This window comes from Phyllopteryx taeniolatus, chromosome 13 (assembly GCF_024500385.1).
Source record: "Phyllopteryx taeniolatus isolate TA_2022b chromosome 13, UOR_Ptae_1.2, whole genome shotgun sequence".
NCBI lineage: Eukaryota > Metazoa > Chordata > Actinopteri > Syngnathiformes > Syngnathidae > Phyllopteryx > Phyllopteryx taeniolatus.
Window position 1 is genome coordinate 14,011,553 of NC_084514.1, and position 21,286 is coordinate 14,032,838.

The 21,286-nt window shown below is 39.3% G+C and overlaps 1 protein-coding gene and 1 long non-coding RNA gene across 13 annotated transcripts in view; one reads left to right on the forward strand and one right to left on the reverse strand.

Moving 5' to 3' along the window:
- Positions 1-14,819, reverse strand: part of ralgapa2 (Ral GTPase activating protein catalytic subunit alpha 2) — a 123,445-nt gene extending 108,626 nt beyond the window's left edge. For 7 of the 11 annotated variants that reach the window (XM_061794263.1, XM_061794270.1, XM_061794264.1 and 4 more), the window contains exon 1: positions 14,347-14,819. In XM_061794263.1, the coding sequence (XP_061650247.1) occupies positions 14,347-14,452 (106 nt within the window). In that variant the 5' untranslated portion in view covers positions 14,453-14,819. The remainder of the gene's footprint in view (positions 1-14,346) is intronic. The other 4 variants (XM_061794268.1, XM_061794266.1, XM_061794273.1 and 1 more) reach the window with 2 other exon arrangements.
- Positions 14,820-16,690: 1,871 nt separating this feature from the next.
- On the forward strand, positions 16,691-20,220 carry LOC133487962 (uncharacterized). 2 transcript variants are annotated; one of them, XR_009791511.1, is made up of 5 exons: positions 16,691-18,335; positions 18,494-18,630; positions 18,717-18,793; positions 19,460-19,877; positions 19,944-20,220. It is a non-coding gene; the product is annotated as an uncharacterized LOC133487962 (long non-coding RNA). The 2 variants fall into 2 exon arrangements; XR_009791510.1 differs by having other exon boundaries at positions 18,717-19,877.
- Positions 20,221-21,286: the final 1,066 nt, after the last annotated feature.

Below are 21,286 nucleotides of genomic sequence, written 5' to 3' on the forward strand. Positions count from 1 at the left end.
ATCCGTATTTACAGAAGTAAAACAAAAAAAAAAAAGCTAGGCAAGGCTCCAGAGTGCAACCAGTATGGTCACATGTACACTTTATTTTCTCAACAGCGTGCCTAAAATAATAAAAAAATGAAATTAAATTTTAAAAAAGATTTCATGGTTACGCCCAGCCATCCGAGGGAAAAACAAATCTCTGCGACTTTGAAAGCAGACAAACAGACTAAACCCATCGTGGTCTAAACTAATCAGAGATAGTGAAGGGCGGCACGCCCATCCGATTGCTGTTGGTTATGTGCATGTGCGTGCGTGCATTTGAAATGCAGGTGCTGCCTATGGGTCATGCAGTCACACAGAGAGAACTGCTAGCATAGTCGAAGCTATGTTTTCCAACGGCTAGCATGTAGCTGTACTATTACAGAAAGTTGAGTGGCATGAATGAATGACTTCCAAAGCCTAATGCCATAGCGACAATGTGGGAACATTTTGGATTGATGAATGCCACTAACTAACTAATCCCGCTAACACCAATGAGCTGGTATGTCAAATTAGTATGAAGTAGCAACAAAAATTGACAAGACAACATAAACCTCAACGTGACAAAATCAATTGAAAACACAATCATCCCACACAATTTCTTCAGCAAGGAACAAAAAAACACAGTGAGACAGTTCCTGTTTCCAGTCAGCTTGCAATTACAGAAGCCTTTGCTCAACAATGCAAAAATAAAGGTGACAGACGCTCACATATATAGCATTACTCACTTTATAGTAAGAGATGCTGCCATTCAACATGTTGAGAGAGCACCGTCTTAAGAAATGCTGCAGAGTTCTGGTAGGCTGTACAAATCTTGATGCAAAACAGGTTGCTTTGATCTACTTGTTTTGCTATTAATGTCACTTGGCACTTTTTCCTAAGCAACTGGAAACTTGATTGGCAGTATATTGCCTGTTAAGGTATTAATGACTCTCTATACCTCTGTGCCAAATGTTTAATATTTGTTTAAGTTAATTTTTTGTGAACATAGCCTCAGTGTTTTATTTGTACTTATATTTATAGAATACAATTTAATAATAATATCATTATATCAGCGAAAAATCAACATCATTGACAATACTATCGTTAATTGTGATAGTTTCTGGGAAGATATAGCATCCTAAAAAATGTGCTTTGGTGAGTGGCGTAGGCCCATCACATTTAGTGGAAATAGCCACAGATGATCAGATGAAAAGAACGATTGACAAATTCTTTGTGAAAAATGTTAAGGCCTGATTCGTCCGAAAGTCCTAACCAATGTTTTGACACAGAGCACTTTGAGCACCAAAACTTTTCAGTAAGTTACCCGTCTTGTAGAATTGTGGTTCAACTTAAGAACGTTGACCAGATTGTTAACTAGTTAATCATTTACCAGTCAATATTTCCTAAAAAGACGGGTCAAGTCAATATGTGAGTAAATTGAGACGAGAGCATCATTATTTCGGTATTGATATTTTTTGGTTCGGTGGTGTGCCGTTTTCTAATTCAAAAAGGGTGCCTTGGCTCCATAAAGGTTTGGAAACAGTGCACCATTAGACACTGACACCACTAATAGTCCAGCACTGAACTACAGCTACAACTAGAGAAAGTTTCCCCCCCCACACTTAATTCCGGCGGCATATCTGAAAATCGCTTGTAACTCAAATTTTGACAAAGCAAATTTTGATAAAGCAAAAAAAAATTTGAATACAAAAAAGATATATATATAACATAAAAGAACAAAAAAGCATGCAAAAAAAAAAAGCATAAAACCCACAACATCAACAATTAAAAACATTAGAATGTAGTGGTGAAATCAGCGCAGATTTTGCAGGCCAGAAATCTTTTACACTGAGTGTCACACACTAATTAGTTACTAAACCCAAAGTACCTGCACAGGTTTCCCCAGGTGTCATTAAATTACTTCAGTTTGGTTCAATTGTGTCAGTTGTGTTCAATATGGGGAAGACTGCAGACTTGACAACTGGCCAGAAGACCATCATTGATACGCTCCATAGGATGGTAAGCCACAAACGTTCAACGCTAAGGACGCTGGGTGTTCACAGAGTGCTGTGTCCAAGCATATCAGTGGAAAGTCTAGTGGAAGGACAAAATGTGGCAGGAGAAGATGCACCAGCAAAAGATATGAGTTTCAGTGGATTATCAAACAGAGAAAATTCAAGAATCTAGCAGGGATCCAGAAAGACTGGAATGAGGTGGGAGTCACAGCTTCAAAAACACCCACATTCAGACGCAGATGGGCTACAACTGACGGGTTCCTCGGGTCAAGCCACTTCTGAGCCTGAGCAAACGTAGGAAGAGTCTCAACTGGGCCAAGGAGAAGAAGGACTGGGGACTGTTGGCCAGTGGTCCAAGTTCCTCTTTTCCAATGAAAGTAAAGTGTGCCTTTCAAGGTCCAAGGGTTTGGAGGAAGATGGGTGAAGAAGTGAACCCAAGATGCTTGAGGTCCAGTGTGAAATATCCACAGTCAGTCATGATTTAGGGCGCAATGTCCAGTGAAGGTGTTGGTAAACTCTGCATTCTTCAATCCAAGGTCACCGCAACAGTCTACCAGAATGTTTTAGAGGACTTCATGATTCCTTCTGCTGAGGATCTGTATGGAGATGCAGATTTCATCTTCAAGCAGGACCTGGCCCCTTCTTTTTCTGAAATGTGGTGTTACCTTTATGCCAGATGTAATGGGACACACACCTTCCAAAAAGTTCAACTTTTGTCTCGTCAGACCACAAAGTATTTTCCCAAAGTCTTGGGGATCATCAAGATGTCTTCTAGCAAAAGTAAGAGGAGCCTTACTGTTCTTTTTGCTCAGCAGTTGATTTTGTCTTGGAACTCTGCCATGCAGGCCATTTTTGCCCAGTCTCTTTCTTATGGTGGAGTCATGAACACTGACCTTAACTGAGGCAAGTGAGGCCTGCAGTTCTTTGGATGTTGTTGTGGGGTCTTTTGTGACCTCTTGGATGAGTTGTCGGTGCGCTCTTGGGGTCATTCTAGTCCTGGGAAGGTTCACTACTGTTCTATATTTCGTGCATTTGTGGATAATGGCTCTCACTGTGGTTCGCTGGAGTCCCAAAGCTTTAGAAATGGTTTTATAACCTTTTGCACACTGATAGATCTCAATTATTCTCATTTGTTCCTGAATTTCTTTAGCTCTCTGCATTATGTTTAGCTTTTGGGCTACTTCACTTTGTCAGGTATGTCCTATTTAAGTGATTTCTTGACTGAGAACAGGTGTGGCAGTATCAGGCCTGGGTGTGGCGAAATAATTTGAACTCAGGTATGACAAACCACAGTTATGTTTTAACGGGGGTGGGACAATCACTTTTTCACACGGGGCCATATAGGTTTGGATTTTTTTCTCCCTTTATCATAAAAAACATTTAAAAACTGCATTTTGTGTTTACTTGTGTTGTCTTTGTCTAATATTTTAATTTGTTTGACGATGGGAAACATTTAAGCGTAACCAACATGCAAACAAATAAGAAATCAGGAAGGGAGCAAACACTTTTTCACACCACTGTACAAGTTGTTCCTAGTTGACAGACATTCTAGCAAAAAAGTTGATACAAGTACACATTGCTCTTTATCGTGCTCACTTGGACCAGTCACACGCATGGACATACACAAATCCAAGAAACAACCCTCTCATTACACACGGATGATGGATAATTTCACAAAAGTAAGCCATCTGGTAGGCAAGGAGTTATGCTAACCTTCTGATGAATAATTAGTGCATCTTTCTGTTGTCTTCCCAAGAACTGCCTATGAACTGCATATGCCAGACAAGCACTAGCAGTGTTCACACTGGGCTTGTTTGCAGAGAGGGTGAAGGTCATCCACTGTAGTGAGCTGAAGCAGCCAACGGTTTATTTACAAACCAGTCATCGGGCTACTGCTGTATATCCTTCTTTCACTAAATACTTATTTAACACACACGGTCATTTTAAAAATATGTTTAAATGTTGAAATCACATGTAACTATTTGAGAAGCTGAACGTGTGAGATATGTATACCACCTGCATTATTGATATGCCATTCCATGCTCAAACCACAAGCTAAGAACCCCTGATATGAATACCCTCATTAGCATTAACCCTGTGCTAGATGACACTGCAGGTGCTCCACACTGATGCCAAAATGGAGATGAGGGGAGAGCAAAGGAATCCTTCCAGGGCACTATATGCTGAAATAAGAGACAGAGGACTCTTTTTAAAGAATCAAATCAGAGAGGTTTCTGTTAGGCTCGCTGATGTATTTAAAAGCCCATAGCCTAACACAGACAAGAGAGATTAAATTTAAAGGTGGAATATTATTTCTATGTGCTACGTGTTCTTCTTATTCAACTCGGAAAAGCTACTGATTTTCAAATTATTTCATGTAACTCATTCACCGCCAGCCTTCCGAGTTAACATGGATATTTGACTTCTAAAGCCGTCAATGGCAGTGAATGTTAATGTCATGTGCACAGGCCTCATGGTCATTGTTTAACATTCTAGAGTAGTTATAGTGGTACCTCAAAGTTCAACCACAATCTTTTCAGGTGCTAGCTAAGATTAAAAGAGTATCTATCAGTTAACAAAAATATTTGCTAAGGAGCAGTTATGCACACACCTTACTGACAGGTAAAACAAGCCCTACTTGAGTTGCCGTATGTTCAATAGACTAAAGTGTTTTGCGTAAATTTAAATTACATTACCTACGTTACCTGAAGTTTGGTGGGATGAAATTGGGTATGATTCTTAAGAATTACCCGATGACGAATAGGAACATAATTCTAATCCTTTTTTAAACATGGACATAACTTGATATGACCAAATGACTGATTAATTCACTTTTGAGCAAAAGCTACACATCAAATGACTACAGCCATAAATACTTGGTTCAACACTTAATTACTTTGAGATGTGTACACAGTGGAGGAAATAATTATTTTATCCCTCACATATTTTGTAGGTTTACCCACTGACAAAGACATGAATGGTTTGTAATTTTGATGGTAGATGCATTTTAACAGAGACAGACAAAATATCCAAAACAAAATATAGAAAATCCCATAAAACAACAGATTCGAATTATTTGGCAATTCATTTAGGGAAATACAGTGGGTACGCAAAGTATTCAGACCCCCTTAAAATTTTCACTCTGTTATATTGCAGCCATTTGCTAAAATCATTTAAGTAAATTTTTCCTCATTAATGTACACACAGCACCCCATATTGACAGAAAAAAACAGAATTGTTGAAATTTTTGCAGATTTATTAAAAAAGAAAAAACTGAAATATTCATTGTGGTGCTGGAAGTCCCATTCGTGGCCCATTTTTAGTTTTCTGGCCGAGAGAAGGAGGTTGTCACCCAGGATTTCATGGTACAAGGCTGCATCCATATTTCCCTCAATGCGGTGAAATTGATCTGTTGATCTCCACCTCCAAACTTGTTGGTGGGGATGGTGTTCTTGGGGTCATAGTTTGAATTCCTCTTCCTCAAAACAGAGTGAGTCAAATTCATTCCAAACAGCTCCATATTTGTCTCATCTGACCAAATCAGCTTCTCCCAATCATTCTCTGAATCATTCAGGTGTTAATTGGCAAATTTTGGAGGGGCTTGTACATGTGCCTTCTCGAGCAGGGGGAGTTTACAGGCGCTGCAGGATTTTAATCCATTACGGCGTCGTGTGTTAGCAATGTTTTTCTTAGTGACTGTGGTCCCAGCTGCCTTAAGATCATTAACAAGCTTCTTCCGTGTAGTTCTGGGCTGATGCCGCACCTTTCTCTTGATCACTGATACCTCACGTGGTGAAATTTTCCGAGGAGCCCCAGACCAAGGGAGATTGACAGTCATTTTATGTTTATTCCACTTTCTAAATATTGCACCAACAGTTGTCTCCTTCTCGCCCAGCCTCTTGCCAATGGTCTTGTAGCCCACTCCAGCCTTGTGCAGTTCTACAATTTTGTCCCTGATGTCCTGCGAATGTTCTTTGGTCTTGCCCATGATGGAGAGTTTGGTGTCTGATTGATTCTGTGGAGTGGGCAAGTGACTTTATACAGGTAACAAGTTGAGATAGGCGTCTTTCATTCAGCTAACAAATTTAGACTAGGAGTACTTTCTTAAATTCTTTATTGTTGGTAACCGATCAAATACATATTTCACTCAAAGAAATGCAAACACATTTTCATCTTTTTTTACATGTGATTTTTCTGGATTTTCTTTTATATATTCTGTATCTCACTGTTAATATAAACGTACCATCAAAATTATAGACCACTCGTATCTTCTTCAGTGGGTGAAGTTCCAAAATCAGTGTACTGATTTTGACCACTGTATGTGGCATGGCAAAAGTATGAGGTCTAACAAGTGCTGTACTGACAAAAACTCTGAATGGACAAAGGGGAATCTTTAGTGTGCCTGTATGTATTTACAAAACCCTATTTATAATGACATGCCAACAGGGTTGCTGATGACTGAAATAATATGGCAGTCATGCAACTGTAATGTACTCACATTAAATCACAAATCTACTGTATTTGGCAGAATTATACATTCAATAAATCAGTGAAATTGGATAATTCTGAACATTGTTTTTGTTGGATATCATTTTATTATAACACCACTGTGCCAAACACAGCATGAACGCCTCTTGACTTAAAGTCATTCTGGCTGTGTAACAGATTGGGCTCTTTGGGTCTTCTTAGAGCACAGCATGATCTCTGGGAAGCATTCGCGAGAATTGGCCAAGTCTGACCGTATCCCATTCTGAGTTAATACATTTTGGAGTGGTTTTATTTCCTCGACTTGCTCAGACAATAGCACCAAAAAAATCAATTGCTTTGAAAAGAGGGGCATCACTTTGGTTTGTTATTAAATTCTATAATTTTGAGAAAATACTGCAATTCAGTCCCACATAAAGTAGAAAATGTCAAGTCCAGTCCATTGGCTAATAGTAGTTATGAAACACCAAACCATACTAAAATTTCACATCGGCAACATGCAAATTTGTATCTGGCCATCTCCTAATGGTGACTGATGTTTGATTAAACAAGTAAATCAAGATATCTACTTGATAGAACATTAATTTACATCACATGCTTGAAAATAAATAAAAATCCAGCTAGATACCGTCATGGTAGAATCAAGATGTAAATCGAAAGTCAAAATAGTACTCAAAAAGTTGTACACTGAACAAAAAATATTTTTTTCGAGAAACAAGTAGTTCTATTCAAAGAAAATGTAGTATTTGTACAATTGTATCATATGATGGACGTACACTGTATATCAGCGTTAAGATGCTGAGTCTGCTGAGGATCATTTCGAGTTTCACAAATAAAATATTCAGTCTTATGGGACATCAACTTCAATATGAGCAGTTTAATGTGACTGTGCGAGCATTTACTGTCTACTTAAATATTTCAACAAATACTGTAATTATGATAACCCCCGATTAATATTTGGCAGGTCCTCGACTAGAACGAGATAGCAGCTGCTAGTTTTATATTATTGGGTTTGTGTGGGTAATGGGGATTTATGGAATGTTTGGAATAAAATAAAACATACTTCAAAGACTGTATTCTTATAACATTACAACTTTAACATAACATGACTTTATTCTCATTCCAACTTTTATTTTGCAGCAAGGTGGACAACTGGTTAGCACATCTGCCTCACAGTTCTGAGGACCGGGTTTCAAATCCCGGCCCTGCCTGTGTGGAGTTTGCATGTTCTCCCCGTGCCTGTGTGGGTTTTCTCCGGGTACTCCGGTTTCCTCCCACATCCCAAAAACATGTGCACTGCGATTGGCTGGCGACCAGTTCAGGGTGTACCCCACCTCTTGCCCGAAGATAGGTGGGATACGCTACGCCCGTGACCCTTGTGAGGATTAAGCGGCAAAAATGGATGGATGGATGGATTCTGATACAAGTGGAACGCCGTAAAAAAGCATTTTGCTATTGCGTTTGTGACGGTAAATTAGTTTCATCATCATTCCAATGACCGATACATATCTGTCAAATTAAATAGGCAGCTATACAGATAATTATAATTAGACTTTACGCCAATCTGATCGCTGTGATCGGTATCGGCCGATAATTTGCATTTTATGCTGATCGGCTGATCGGCTTTCATGTCGTCATCGATCGGCTCCGCACAAGACATTTAACTCTGCGTCACCGTCGCTTATGAATCCAAAAGCTAGCTTATTTTTAGCCTTGTCACGTGTCTTGTGGCGCAGTACTGTAACTATCTGACGGCCAATAAAGTTTTTTCAATCTTGTCGGTGAAAAAACACGCCGTCGGTGTGTAACTATTTTGCGCTGTCTCAGACAAACAACACGCAAGTTATTTGCAGTCTGTGCACAACTGAAGTACGTCGTGGGGAACGTCATCTAAATGCTTCAACACAACAAATTTGATCGGGCACCTGAAGAATGGACACAAGGAGGAGCATAACGCGTTCAAGCAACGCAGCATGGGGGGAAGGAAAAAAAAAAGGGAAAGCCAAACGGACACAAACTCTGGACCACTACGTCCATATAGCCGGCCGGAACAGTGAGAAAGTTAGAGTAAGCATGTCATTAACAGTATTTATGAAACTAATTTAATTACAGTAAGTTAGCACCCATTATTTCTGTCATGTAATGTTGATTTGATCTAAACTTATGTCAGTGGCCAATCCTTGAATGCCCCCTAGAGGTCATTGATGTTTTAACTTTTGTCTAAAATGCTAGAGAATAATTTTGAGGTGGGATGGACTCCAGCACGCCCGCGACCAAGTGAGGATAAGCGGTACAGAAAATGGTTGGATGGATGGATACAGTACTCGGTATACAGTACACAAGTATATGCAATAAATCAACAAGTCATGTAAATGGACACATTGCTCCATCTTGTGATCGGACAGGTGATCGGTTATCGTTTTTTTAAACTTGCTGTTCGGTGATCGGCCCCAAAAATCCTGATTGTGTAAAGCCTAATTATAATGTGGTGATGTACAATGTGGACTTCGACCAAACTCTTTTAAACTTGAACAAAGATTTGACAGTTTATATATATATATATATATATATATATATATATATATATATATATATATATATATATATATTTTTTTTTTTAAATTAAAACCATCAAGTCTTACTGGAATGCATGCCGAAACAAATTTCATCTCATTGTCACAAAGACCTCGGTTTAGGAAGCCTGAAAGCTGTTAACATATTTAGTTTTTTTATGTATATTTTTGATTATGCTGATTCCCAAAACAAAGACCAGCATCAACAAGAGGTGTTTAGGGGTTTTTGAAAAATGTGAGATGAGAAGACTATACACTTTACGTTATATTGTAGATTGAGATCCCAGTGTTATCAAGGTCAAAATGCAGGCTGTTTGATCCTTTTCACATTTAACTATTAATATTCCATAACTTGTTTTTAAACTGATGATTATTTCGATTCCTTCTCGGTGGGTTTCTTCCAATTGCTGAAGAGAACTTCTTCTTCTGACCCACTAGATTGGCTGAAGTTGTTCTCCCTCACTAGTCGCTCTTGACGTCTTAATCTCCCAGTAGTGACAGTCAGTCACAAGATGGATATCTCCTTTGAGCATCACTAACTATTTTCCTAAGATAAACATTCTCACTCTGCAGTCAATGCAGTGACGAGATGACAATGGCTGGGCACGGGAGTAGCTTAGAGCAACAAAGAATCTGAGGAATATCCATTTGGGCAGTGCCTCTGACTCTTTGTTGCTTGCAGGAATACAAGTAGTGGGAGATTTGCTGGCCTCCTGTAATGAACAACCTCATCCAAACCCAGCTAGGCATGATCAGCATATTAACATGTAGCCGCTTTCGCACTCTGTCCCACCGATCTGAGAAGAAAAACAAAATGAGGCCACTCTCAAAATAGCTCAAACCCATTGCCTGCTTTTTTTTAAGGTTTAACATTGACAGTATGACTTCAACAAGATGTTTTAAATTTTACACTGGAAATAAACACCACAGAAAGATATCAGTGATGGCAAAAGGAAAATTATTAGGATGACTGTAGGACGGGAAAGGGAATTTATTGCAACATAGCGTTAGCGATGAATGAGTACTCTCTGTCCTGGCTGGTCAGTATAGAAAATCAAAAATAAGTCAACATCGGAAGTAAACAGGGAACAAAGTGTTCACTGCAAAATAAACTTTGTGTATCATGAATGTGTCATAATGTAATCACACAGATGACACCCAACTCTACATATTTTTCTTCCACTTTCCACCTTCCACCCTCCTTTTGATTGCCTTTAAATGAAATCAAGTCATTGTTATTATTTCCTCAAACCCAACAGCAACAAAACTTTCCAATGGCACATAGTTTACCCTTTCCAAAGCTCCCATTTTTCTCTCCATATGGACAATCCTGCTGTATGCCCCTGCCCTCAGGTCAAGAGTTTGTGTCGGGATTACACATTATCATTCATTTTCACCTTTCACAATATCAATGTTTCTTCATTGAAGAACACAATGTTAATAATGTTAATAATTTTAAAGTTCATGTGTGTTATATGTATCATTTGTTTTGCAAGGTTTTACTGTCAATGTAGCATTCAATGGGAAGATAATTTTATATTAAAAATCTGATGGCATTAAAAGTTACGTATTCCAGTCAGCGAGCATACATAGTCCATGCTGGCAAAACAAAATGAATTTAATGAAAATAAAACTATATGAGAATATAAAGGGTGTGTCAATATTCCTATTATTCCCTGTACTGCATATTATGGCATCACTCATTAGTGCTTCTTGTGCACACAGGAACCAGCAAAGGAAATCCTTCCTTTGCTTTTAAAAAAAAAAAAAAAAAAAAACATGGTGGAATCAGTGATGGTTGGGTGCGGTCGGCAACAACATGCAAGCTGTACTACTCAACTGCTGGACAAACAGTCTAGCTTTATCTTTAACTGCAGAGATGGGAAAGAAAAACACATGCAGTCAGACAGAGTCTTGTTTTGACCTACACTTTGAATTGCAACACACTTGACATTGACCTCAGGTGCAGTATAACGGCAGAAGAAACACGACTACTCCAGAATTGCATTACAGTGATATTGGATGCCACAGATAACATGAGCGGACAATGGTGTATTTTAAAATCAATATACCAGCAACACCATCTCAGTAAAAGTGTTTGGAAATGGGTCAGAGTCTGGACAAGCCTAATTATAGACACTCATATGTCTGGTCACTGAAGCTTTTAACAATATACTTTGCAAGGGATTAAATTGAGCAAGTGCCTAACCACAGCAAATACAGATACCTAAAAAGGCGATTTACATTAAAATGCTTTAATAATAGTTTGCAACAGTTTGGCCAGTCAGGTGCATTGAAACTCCTCCCACATGACTCCTTAGCAAATCAACAGAGGAGAGAAGTCCAAGGAAGAAAGTTCAATGTAAACAGATAACGTTGTATTATAAAATATGAAAACAACTATTAAAGAAGGTGATAAAGCTGTTTAGTTGTTGATATTAGTTCAGCCTGTTTCTGTTCTAAATAGTTTGAAAATGTCAGGAAACCGCTTGTACTCGTATTGGTCTCACCCACCAATCCCAGCTGACTTTGGGCGAGAGGCAGGATACACCCTCAACACGTCGCCAGTCAATCTCAGGGCACATATAAAGATACAACCATTCACACTTACATTCACACTTATGGACAATTAAACAGTTTTCAATCAACCTAATATGTATTTTGGAATATGGGAGGAAGCCACAGTATCGGAAGAAGACCCACAAAATCATTAGAAGAACATACTAACTCCACACAGGAAGGCCTGAGGCAACACTGGAACAGAGAACCTCTCGACTGTGAGAAAGACACATTAACCACTAGTTCACCATGCTGCCAGTTTCTTTAATACTTACTATTTTGAGTGACCATATTCCTAGTGACGCCACATCGTCCACTTGAATAAATCAATTGCACTAGTTCATTTTAAAATTTGTGAACTGAACTTTGAACTACTGTAGTTCGCGTGGAAAACAAACTTTCCCAGCAATGTTTATAAGTCACACAGGGACATTTAATATTTAACTGCTGAGACCATTTAAACTCTGTTGCTACAGGAGCACATAACTTTTTGGTGGTTGTTTCTGCCAATTCGTTTGAAATAACTTGTGATATACCAGTAAGATTGTTTTATTTCATTCCCAAAACAGCCATCCATTTTCTGTACCGCTTCTCCTCACTAGGGTCGCGGGCGTGCTGGAGCCGATCCCAGCTATCATCGGGCGACAGGCGGGGTACACCCTGAACTGGTCGCCAACCAATCGCAGGGCACATAAACAAACAACCATTCGCACTCACATTCACACATACGGGCAATTTAGAGTCTTCACTTAACCTAGCATGCATGTTTTGGGGGTGTGGGAGGAAACCGGCGTGCCCAGAGAAAACCCAGGGAGAACATGCAAACTCCACACTGGCGGGGCCGGGATTTGAACCCCGGTCCTCAGAACTGTGAGTCAGATGTGGTATCCAGTCGCCCACCGTGCCATTCCCAAAACACATTTTTACAAATAAAGCTCTTCCCCCAATATAAGGTACCCCACAAAAAATCTTTCTGGAATACTACAGAATTGTATTTTTTTTTTTTTTCTTTGACAGTGAGTCTGTAATAATAACAAAAATAAAATAATAAAATTAGGGACTTAATTGTAACGCATTCAACGCATTATGATGTTGCATACCTTGGCTTGAAGAGTTTTCCCCCTAACCTTTAATTGAGAGCCCCCGGTATAGCGAAATACTAGTGTAGAAGTATGTACTGAAATATCAAGTACACATTGACTGATCTACAGTTTTCTGTCTTCAGGGCAAGTGTTACCTTGTCCACCATATGTTGGCAGTCTTCCTGCAAAGGTGTCTTCAATTTAAGTAATCAGTATTGAGTATGCGTGTGTAAATGTGCATATTATTTTTCCAATATGTCATATGATAATCGATCAGTGAACATGATCTTGAAATTGTCTTTAAAATAAAATGTATTTTAACTCATCGAAACTAATAATGTGCATTATCAGCACCTCCAATGGTAAACGAAGTTAGCGTTAAACAGCAATTACACATTCATTCATTCATTCATCTTCCGATCCGCTTATCCTCACTAGGGTCGCGGGCTTGCTGGAGCCTATCCCAGCTATCTTCGGGTGAGAGGCGGGGTACACACTGAACTGATCGCCAGCCAATCGCAGGCCACATATTAACAAATAACCATTCACATTCACACCTATGGGCAATTTAAAATTTTCAATCAATCTACCACACGTGTTTTTGGGATGTGGGAGAAAACCGGAGTACTTGGAGAAAACCCACGCAGGCACGGGGAGAACATGCAAACTCTACACAGGCGGGGCCGGGATTTGAACCCCGGTCCTCAAAAGTGTAAGGAAGATGTGCTGTGACAAATGATTCAATTTCACTTAAATGGTATGAAAATTGATTTACTATGAAGAATGTATCTTTGTTCATTTATCTATGCCAGTGACGTATAGTCAGGGAGAATGAAATGCTCTTCCATTAGATGACAGAAGGTACATAATTGGTAGATTTTTGGTGACATTTTTCTTTGTTGTTGTGAGTTTTTTATCTGATGTAAAACATGTACCCTGAATCTGTAGAGATTAGGAAACAATTGTTGTCATTTGTTTAGCAACATTTTTGATTACATGACAGTTTGTACTTAACTTCCTAGTTAGATTAAATGTGCATGAAACAGAATGTCACTGATAATTATTTTCAAATGATAACTCTCCAGAGTAGCAACTTGGTGGTAGTTGCTCCTGGCAATAAAGATGCGCTATTAGTATTATCACTTCAGATTTAAGCCTAAATTGCTTTGTATCTGTGCAGTTGGTGGCAGTTCAATCAATGGGAATCAATGTTATCAGTAAGGACAAAGGACTGAATGAAAACAATGGTTGCGGTAGGCAGCTCAAAGACTGATGCCCTAACGAGGCACCGTCAGTTAGCATTGCCAGCCTCGTTAGCAGCCAGGGGAGCTAGCTCAAGGCAGCGAGCATCCACGTTACATCACAACGGATTATAGTAACGTCAGGCAAAATGGACGGACGCAGGAACGGTGTGATAAACATGCCAGAGTGCGAGTCGAGCCGTTTTGAACACGAGCGGAACCTGTACCCTGGCTGAGTCGAGCGAGCATCGTCGGTGACAGGCTGCCTGCTCGCCGACCGAGCGACCTGCCTGAAGAAGATAAGCCAGTCGGCTGTTGCCAGCTAGCTAACTCCATTAGCTTAGCCTTGGAGATGCAGCATCAAAAAGCACGGGGACATTTCACTCACCCAACAGCGAGCGCAGGTGTTTCAGCCGCGTCAGAACATCCTTCTTTGGGTCCAAAACTTTCTGTGTAGATTTCTTGACGTCTCCATGGCCCCTTCGAGTGAACATTCCGCTGTAAAATGCAACCGTGGAAGCCGATCACCTGTGTTGTTACCATACACCGAGGCGCCAGTGTGACTGTCACTTCCCTCACCACGACTCGATGCTTGCTCGGTAAACATTCGCCCAACAGCCGCCAGTTTTTTTTTTTTTTTTTCCTCCTCTTCTTCTTTTTTTTTTTTTTTTGACTGGAGTGTAAACACGGAAGCGCGTCTGACAGCGAGGAGTGGTCTGACTGTTGGGCTACGCCTCCTGCTATATAACATAACAGTTGACACGATGTGTGGATAGTTTTAATTTCAACTGTTACCCGTGTTACTTCTATTATCTTTTCTACTATATAAACAATATATAAACGACCCCTTTCCCACTATCAATCTACCTATCAAGCAGTAAAATGTCCAGTAATTAAACCACGCAAATTTAATTCGCATTTATAGAGTCAGTCAATAGTCAATACACATAAATGTATACATTGCGACATAATACAGCAAAACAGCTTTCATATTAGAGGCTGACGACACATGGCTCCAAAGCGCCTCCTGGTGTTTTGTAATAGAAAGTCACTGGTTGAAATTGATCCATAGCTAGCTAGCTTTTAGACGTCCGATACATGTACGTAAAATGTATATTTTTTTTTTACACGGAATATATAAAAATAACAGTAATATTTGTAATTCAATAATGTGCATATACAAAAGAAAAAACACTTATTGGGCTTTCGGGTGAAGTTTCAGGAAGAGGGTTCATATAATATGCACAATAACCTTTACACGTGAACGTAATTTGACCTTCTCTTAACTTTTGAATGGACACGTCCAAATGCTGGATGGTTCAGAATTTTGCCGTTCAACACCATCGAGAAGAAGTACTGAAATATTGAACACTTGGACATGTACACTCAAAAGATTTAGTGAACATTAAATTAAGTTAACTTGCTAAGGTTATACACTAGTGCATTTAAGCATCATCCTGAAATTTGACCTGAAATCACTTTTTTTGTAAGTAGTGTATCATACGTTGTAATACTGTAACCACGTGTCTCAATAAATTAAAATATTGTGAAAACCCTTATTTCAGTTCATTTCACAAAGTAAAACTAGTGACCTTCACCATCGCGTGATTATATTTTGCTGTTTATGTTTTATACAATTCGGATGAATATCGCTCAATGTCGCTCATAGCATTATAGCTCACGTCGAATGGAAACCCCACATTCACCATCTCAATAAATTTACATAAAACAAGAAATACTAAATGATAAAAGTATATAAATTAGGCTCATCTTTGAAAGCCCATTCCCCGAAGTTCTGTCCTTACCCTTGGGATTTGCATCTGTCAGGTAGGATGTCAGTGAAGAGCATATTGGCTTTGATTTGTGAGTGTACACTGAGATCTGGAGGAAGCAGCGTTGTATATAATTGTTAACCAGTGTGAAAATCTGCACACATATAGCAAGCAATGCAATACATAGTGCAGTTATGATTTCTTCTCAGCCCCCCAAAATGGGCTATGCCTATGGCATATGAGAGATTAAATTTTTTTTAATTTAACTGTGTGTCCTTTTTAAACAAGATAGAAAAAGTGTACAAACATACAGTACTTGGTTGAAATGTAATATCTTAAGCTGAAAAAGAGAGCAATTTAGAATTGTTGTTATTTTTAGTACTCACTATAGAGGGCAGGTTTGCTCCATAAAATGACATGTTGTTAATGTGTATGTGGAGGTAATGTTGTATCAAAATGCGGTGTTTTCCCAGAAATGTTCAACAGTGACATTTACCTTGCCTGGCTGGGAGGTCAGCACCTCTAAATCTTTGATCCCAGAATTAGCCCTTTGTGAGGCAGTGAAAAGAAAGATTTAGGGTTGAAATGAAAGTGTAGTGTTCTTGAAATTGGTTTCAGTTGGTTTGGTCAGACATTCAAAAAAAAAAAGTAAGATAATGCACTGATTGATATTGAAAATACATTTAAAAAATATGAGTGTACTTGATATTCTATGAAACCTCATCTTTTTAATCTCTCACACAGTAAACCTTGTATTTTTCATTGACTTTTTACATTGTCGCTATCCTCGCACTGTATGTTTTAATACATTTATCCGTGATTGATTGTTTTGTATACTTTTTGAGTCTTTGTCAGTTGTTTTTAAACCCCATTTTGTTTCTTTTTCTTTTGTTTTCTTTAATTTTTTGGTTTGTTTGTTTTTACCCACACATTCAACCCACAGTGGTGTCATGCAGGCAAATATACTAATACATAATATTGAACTTTTTACAGTGACATAACTCAAATGTCCCTAAAATGACATTCAGTCGTTTTCATAGGAAATAACTCTGGAGCAAAAGAGATTATTTCAATTATTGATTGATTTACAGTATTTGTATTCTTCACTAACAGCATTGATTCCTGAACTAAGGCATCACCGGAACCACCGGTAGAGGGCACCCAAGTCATTTGAAATGGAGAGGGAAAGTAGAGCAAGCAATTTCAGAACACACGACGTTATAATCCAATGAAACATTTATAATTTTCTAGGTCAAGGCAATAGTCAAACTGGAGGCAAAGTCTTATGAAGCTGTACATTATGATTGTGAGCTGTTATGAAAGGGAAAAAAAAAACAAGTTTATTCAAGTGAGTACTGGAAAATATTGATCAGTGACAATATTGTTGAAGTGATTGTGTCTCTTTTTCAAGCTTGTTCAAAGGAAATGAAAGAGCGAATGACAGAGGAGTAAACACAGTGAAATCCGCCTCTGGCCTGCAGTTTGGTATGACACTCAGTATCTGAAGTGGGCCATTCTGAGGAAGGAGCAATCACTGCTGTAATCATCGCTCCGTCTTGGCAAACCTGCGCTGTTGTTCGAGTGCATCTTATTGCTTATTATCTGAGATAACGTGGGCCATCGATAATCTTTCAACAACAACAGTGAGACACAAAACCCCCCACCCCGCTTGTCCTGCACCTGCAAAATATGTAAGGACTTGTGATTCTGAAAATTATGTGCTAAGACAGTTCACTGTTATAGGCTTTTACAAGGCCTTACACTGATTCAGTCGGGTAGGACAGAAGTTCTCTGTAAAAATATTTACTGAAAGTACAGTATCATATCCCTGCCTTATTGTTCTCATCCGGTTCTATGAGTTGGTGGTGTATTTCAGGCCTTGTGTCCAAAGGGTGGCACTGCAGCCTCACAAATGTAGACTGCTCTTCTCACGGGCAGGCTGTCTATAATCCAAGGTTTGAAAAGCACTTGTCGCCTCTAAATTGTTCCTACAAAGAGCTTGGAAATACTTGACTTTTCTCCTTATGTGGTTATGGATTTCCCTTTTTCACAATTAAGTGCCATTAAAAGCTAATGTATCCAGTTAAACCACATTAAAGCCGCGATTCGGTGGACAGGGGCGTATTTTCCCCATCCACAGTAATAAATAAATAAAATCTTGCAATTTTAATAAATGATTCAAAAATATAAGGATGCATGAATTGGGTCAAATGGAAAAAGTTGGATAAGTGCCACAAGACCGAACAAATTATATGTTGAAGTCGATAAAGATTTTTCCAATACATTTTAGGTATTTATATTTTCATTTTAGACATTTCAAAGAGTAAAACAATTCAATTTGATGAGGCGGAACCAGCGACAAAAATCAAAGTTTTCCCTTGTTTGGGAGTACTTTCACTTGATCACTCCCAATAAGGTTTGTCTTTTATAGTCATTATAAAATGGCACAATGTCTGATCAGCGCTCACAAAGTATAAGCCATTTTGTGCGCGTGTTTGCCACAGGTGAAGTGTCTCTTGTGCTCAAGAGAGCCGGGGTACAGTGGGAATACCTCAGCCATGCCGAGGCGCCACAGAGCCCTCCGTGTCCGCTGGGTCAAGCTCTGGTAAGCTATTTTGGGTGCAATGGAAGTACACATTATACTTTGTCACTGCCTGAGAAAATGAAGACATTTGTGTACGTACTTCACATCTGACATTATAAAGCTATTTGAATTGTCCTTTGTTGAGCCGTATGCTTTGAAATCATTCTTTTGTTTTTCAGGTGAGAAGTCTGTTATAACGGAGGCATCGATTGCCATGGTAGTGGAGGATCGTCCGCCATTCTCTATTGGAGATCGGAGTGGGTTAAAAAACATTGTGAAATCACTGAACCCATTTTATGTACCCCCTACTCACCAGGTGTGAATTGAAATATATCGAGTACAAGTGGTTCTACTATTACTTGTCAATTGTATTTATTGCTTTGATTTTCATCTTGTATTTAGGCCCTGAAAGCGATGGTGGGAAAAAAAATGATGATTCGAAGGAGAAGGCAAAAGCCGCTGTAATGAAAGGAGCATCAGTGAGTCTTACTTCAGACATGTGGACCTCCATCAACACTGATGCGTTCCTTGCCGTCACTGGCCATTTTGTCGATGAAAATACAATGTTACAGTCTGTTGTGTTAGGTGTTACGCACGTTCCACGATCACACACTGCCTTAAATTTGGCCAGTATAAAAAAAGACCTTCTTGTACGATGGGGCATCAGTAACAAGGTCGCTTGCCTAGTCGCGGATGGAGCTGCCAATATGGGTGCATGCGATAAAGAAATGGGAGTCCGCCATGTCATCTGTGTGGCACATTCATTAAATCTGATTGTCAAAAAAACACTTAATTCTAATGAAGAACTACCAGAAATAAGGGACAAAAGCAGGAAAATCATTGGATATTTCAAGAGCAGCACTACTGCGAAGGTAAAAAAAAAATTTTCCCCCCAATCTTTGTCTCTCTCACACACACACACACGTGTACATGTATGGACAAATAAGAATCATTTGCTGTACTTGTAGGAGAGACAATCGCAGGTTCAACTGCAAATGGGTCGGTCTGTTCTCAAACTGATCCAGGAGGTGTAGACACGTCGGAATAGTACATTTAATATGCTCCTGAGACTTTTTCACAAAAGGGAACCGGTTGGTGCAGCCCTGGCTGGCTTGAATACTGACATTGCTCCTCTTTCTTCCCAGCATCTCAACATAATTTCAGATTCTCGAAAGGTTGTGGCACCGTTCAATGATGCAACAATTGAGTTATCAGAGGAATGGTGTGTGTCATCCCTATGCTGGCCATGCGCCATCATGCTCTGGAAGAAGAGGAAATAATGTGGGCACTCCAGAGGGCATGGCATTAGTGGGGTGTCTAAAAAAAAAAAAACAGCTAAAAGAAAAACTCTTCAATTTGCAATCTGAAAGTATTTGATCTCTCAGCGCTATACTGCATCCAAGATATAAAACACTAGGTTTCTTCAGTTCACACAAAGCTGCTGAGGCAGAAAGACGACTGACCTCTGAATGTGCTTCAGCTATAAGACGCGCTTCAGCCCCTACTTCAGCCCCTACTTCAGCCTCTACTTCAGCTTCATCATTTCACAGTCACAAACACGAGGTAATGTGTATGGTATATGAACATTTATTTTTCTATATAGTGACTTAGACTGTTTTTCTCTCTCAGGAAGCAAACTGTGGCATCGCCTAGACAGATCCATTCAGCAAAGTAAAACTCCCACACCTACATCACTGACAGTAAATGCAACAATCGAAGTACAGAAATACCTGGCGGAACCAAACATAGGACCCGCTGCAGCACTGGAGAAAGCAAAGAAATTATTTTCCAAATCTATTCACACTGGCTGTCGTGTACCTTTCCACTCAAGCTTCATCTGTGCGTTGTGAGAGGCTTTTTTCAAAAGCAGGAGAAATCCTCACCCAAAAGCGGAACCGCTTTTAGTCCTGGCTCTTTAGAGAAACTACTTTTTTAAAAAAAAAAAATAAAAAACAATGAAAAATATTGGGGTTTTAATTCTCTTTATGTAATTACAAGCACAACTACAAGTAACAAAAGTGCATTCCTATTTCTAATGCTGTGTTTCACTGTGGTCCTAGCACTTGTTTTGTAGGCGGCAACTAGATTGTAGTACATTTTATTGACCCCTTGATGGCGCCATGGAGTAAATGATTCCTAATGAAGTGTCGGTACATGTGCCGGCACGGTTGACTGAAAGTATCGACGCTTCATGGGGCTTCATCTCACCATCACTAGTTTATAGCACAACATCCATACATGCATCTTCATTGTTTTATTCAGAACATTCTGTCGGAACTCAAACAAATGTCGACATGACAGTAATATATAATACAATTATTCAGTCAGCTTACTAATTATACAGACGAAGCTGAGTATTAAATGTATATTATGTCGTGCATGGATCTAGCAATTGCAATTCCAACCAGCGGATTGAAGCGCATTTCCATAGAGGTTAATGAGGAGGCACTCTGAAGTAATTAAAACAAGATCATTATAAGGCAACTGTTTCACATAAGGTACTCACTGCAAAATATGCTATACTTAATTAAAACTCTTTGCTGACAGCATTTTGTATCTACCAGGTAATCTGCTGTGAAATTAATCAGGCCCGCAGAATTAAATGAGTCGTTTTGGCAAAGAAAGGTGATTTTTATTCTGCAGTATGCATGACAGGGGTTTCCATTTGGAATGTGTGATCCATATTAAACGGAAAAATAGTTCTTCAGGTTCTCTCCCTAATCTGATTCCAATTTCACTCGTGATGCGACACTGTAGCGACGAGCCAGGGGACGTTTAATTGAAACGCCTATGCTTTTTAATTGGATTCTGTTAAGATGTGAAATCGCCTCCTGAATTCCAGCCGTGTGCCTTTAAAAGCTGATACTGACTGGTTTCCAGCGGTGATCAGTTAAGGAGCTGAAATAATGGCGCCATTCAACGGCGTGTATCCGTACTGAGACATTCTTGAATTTAAAGCCAGACTGCATACT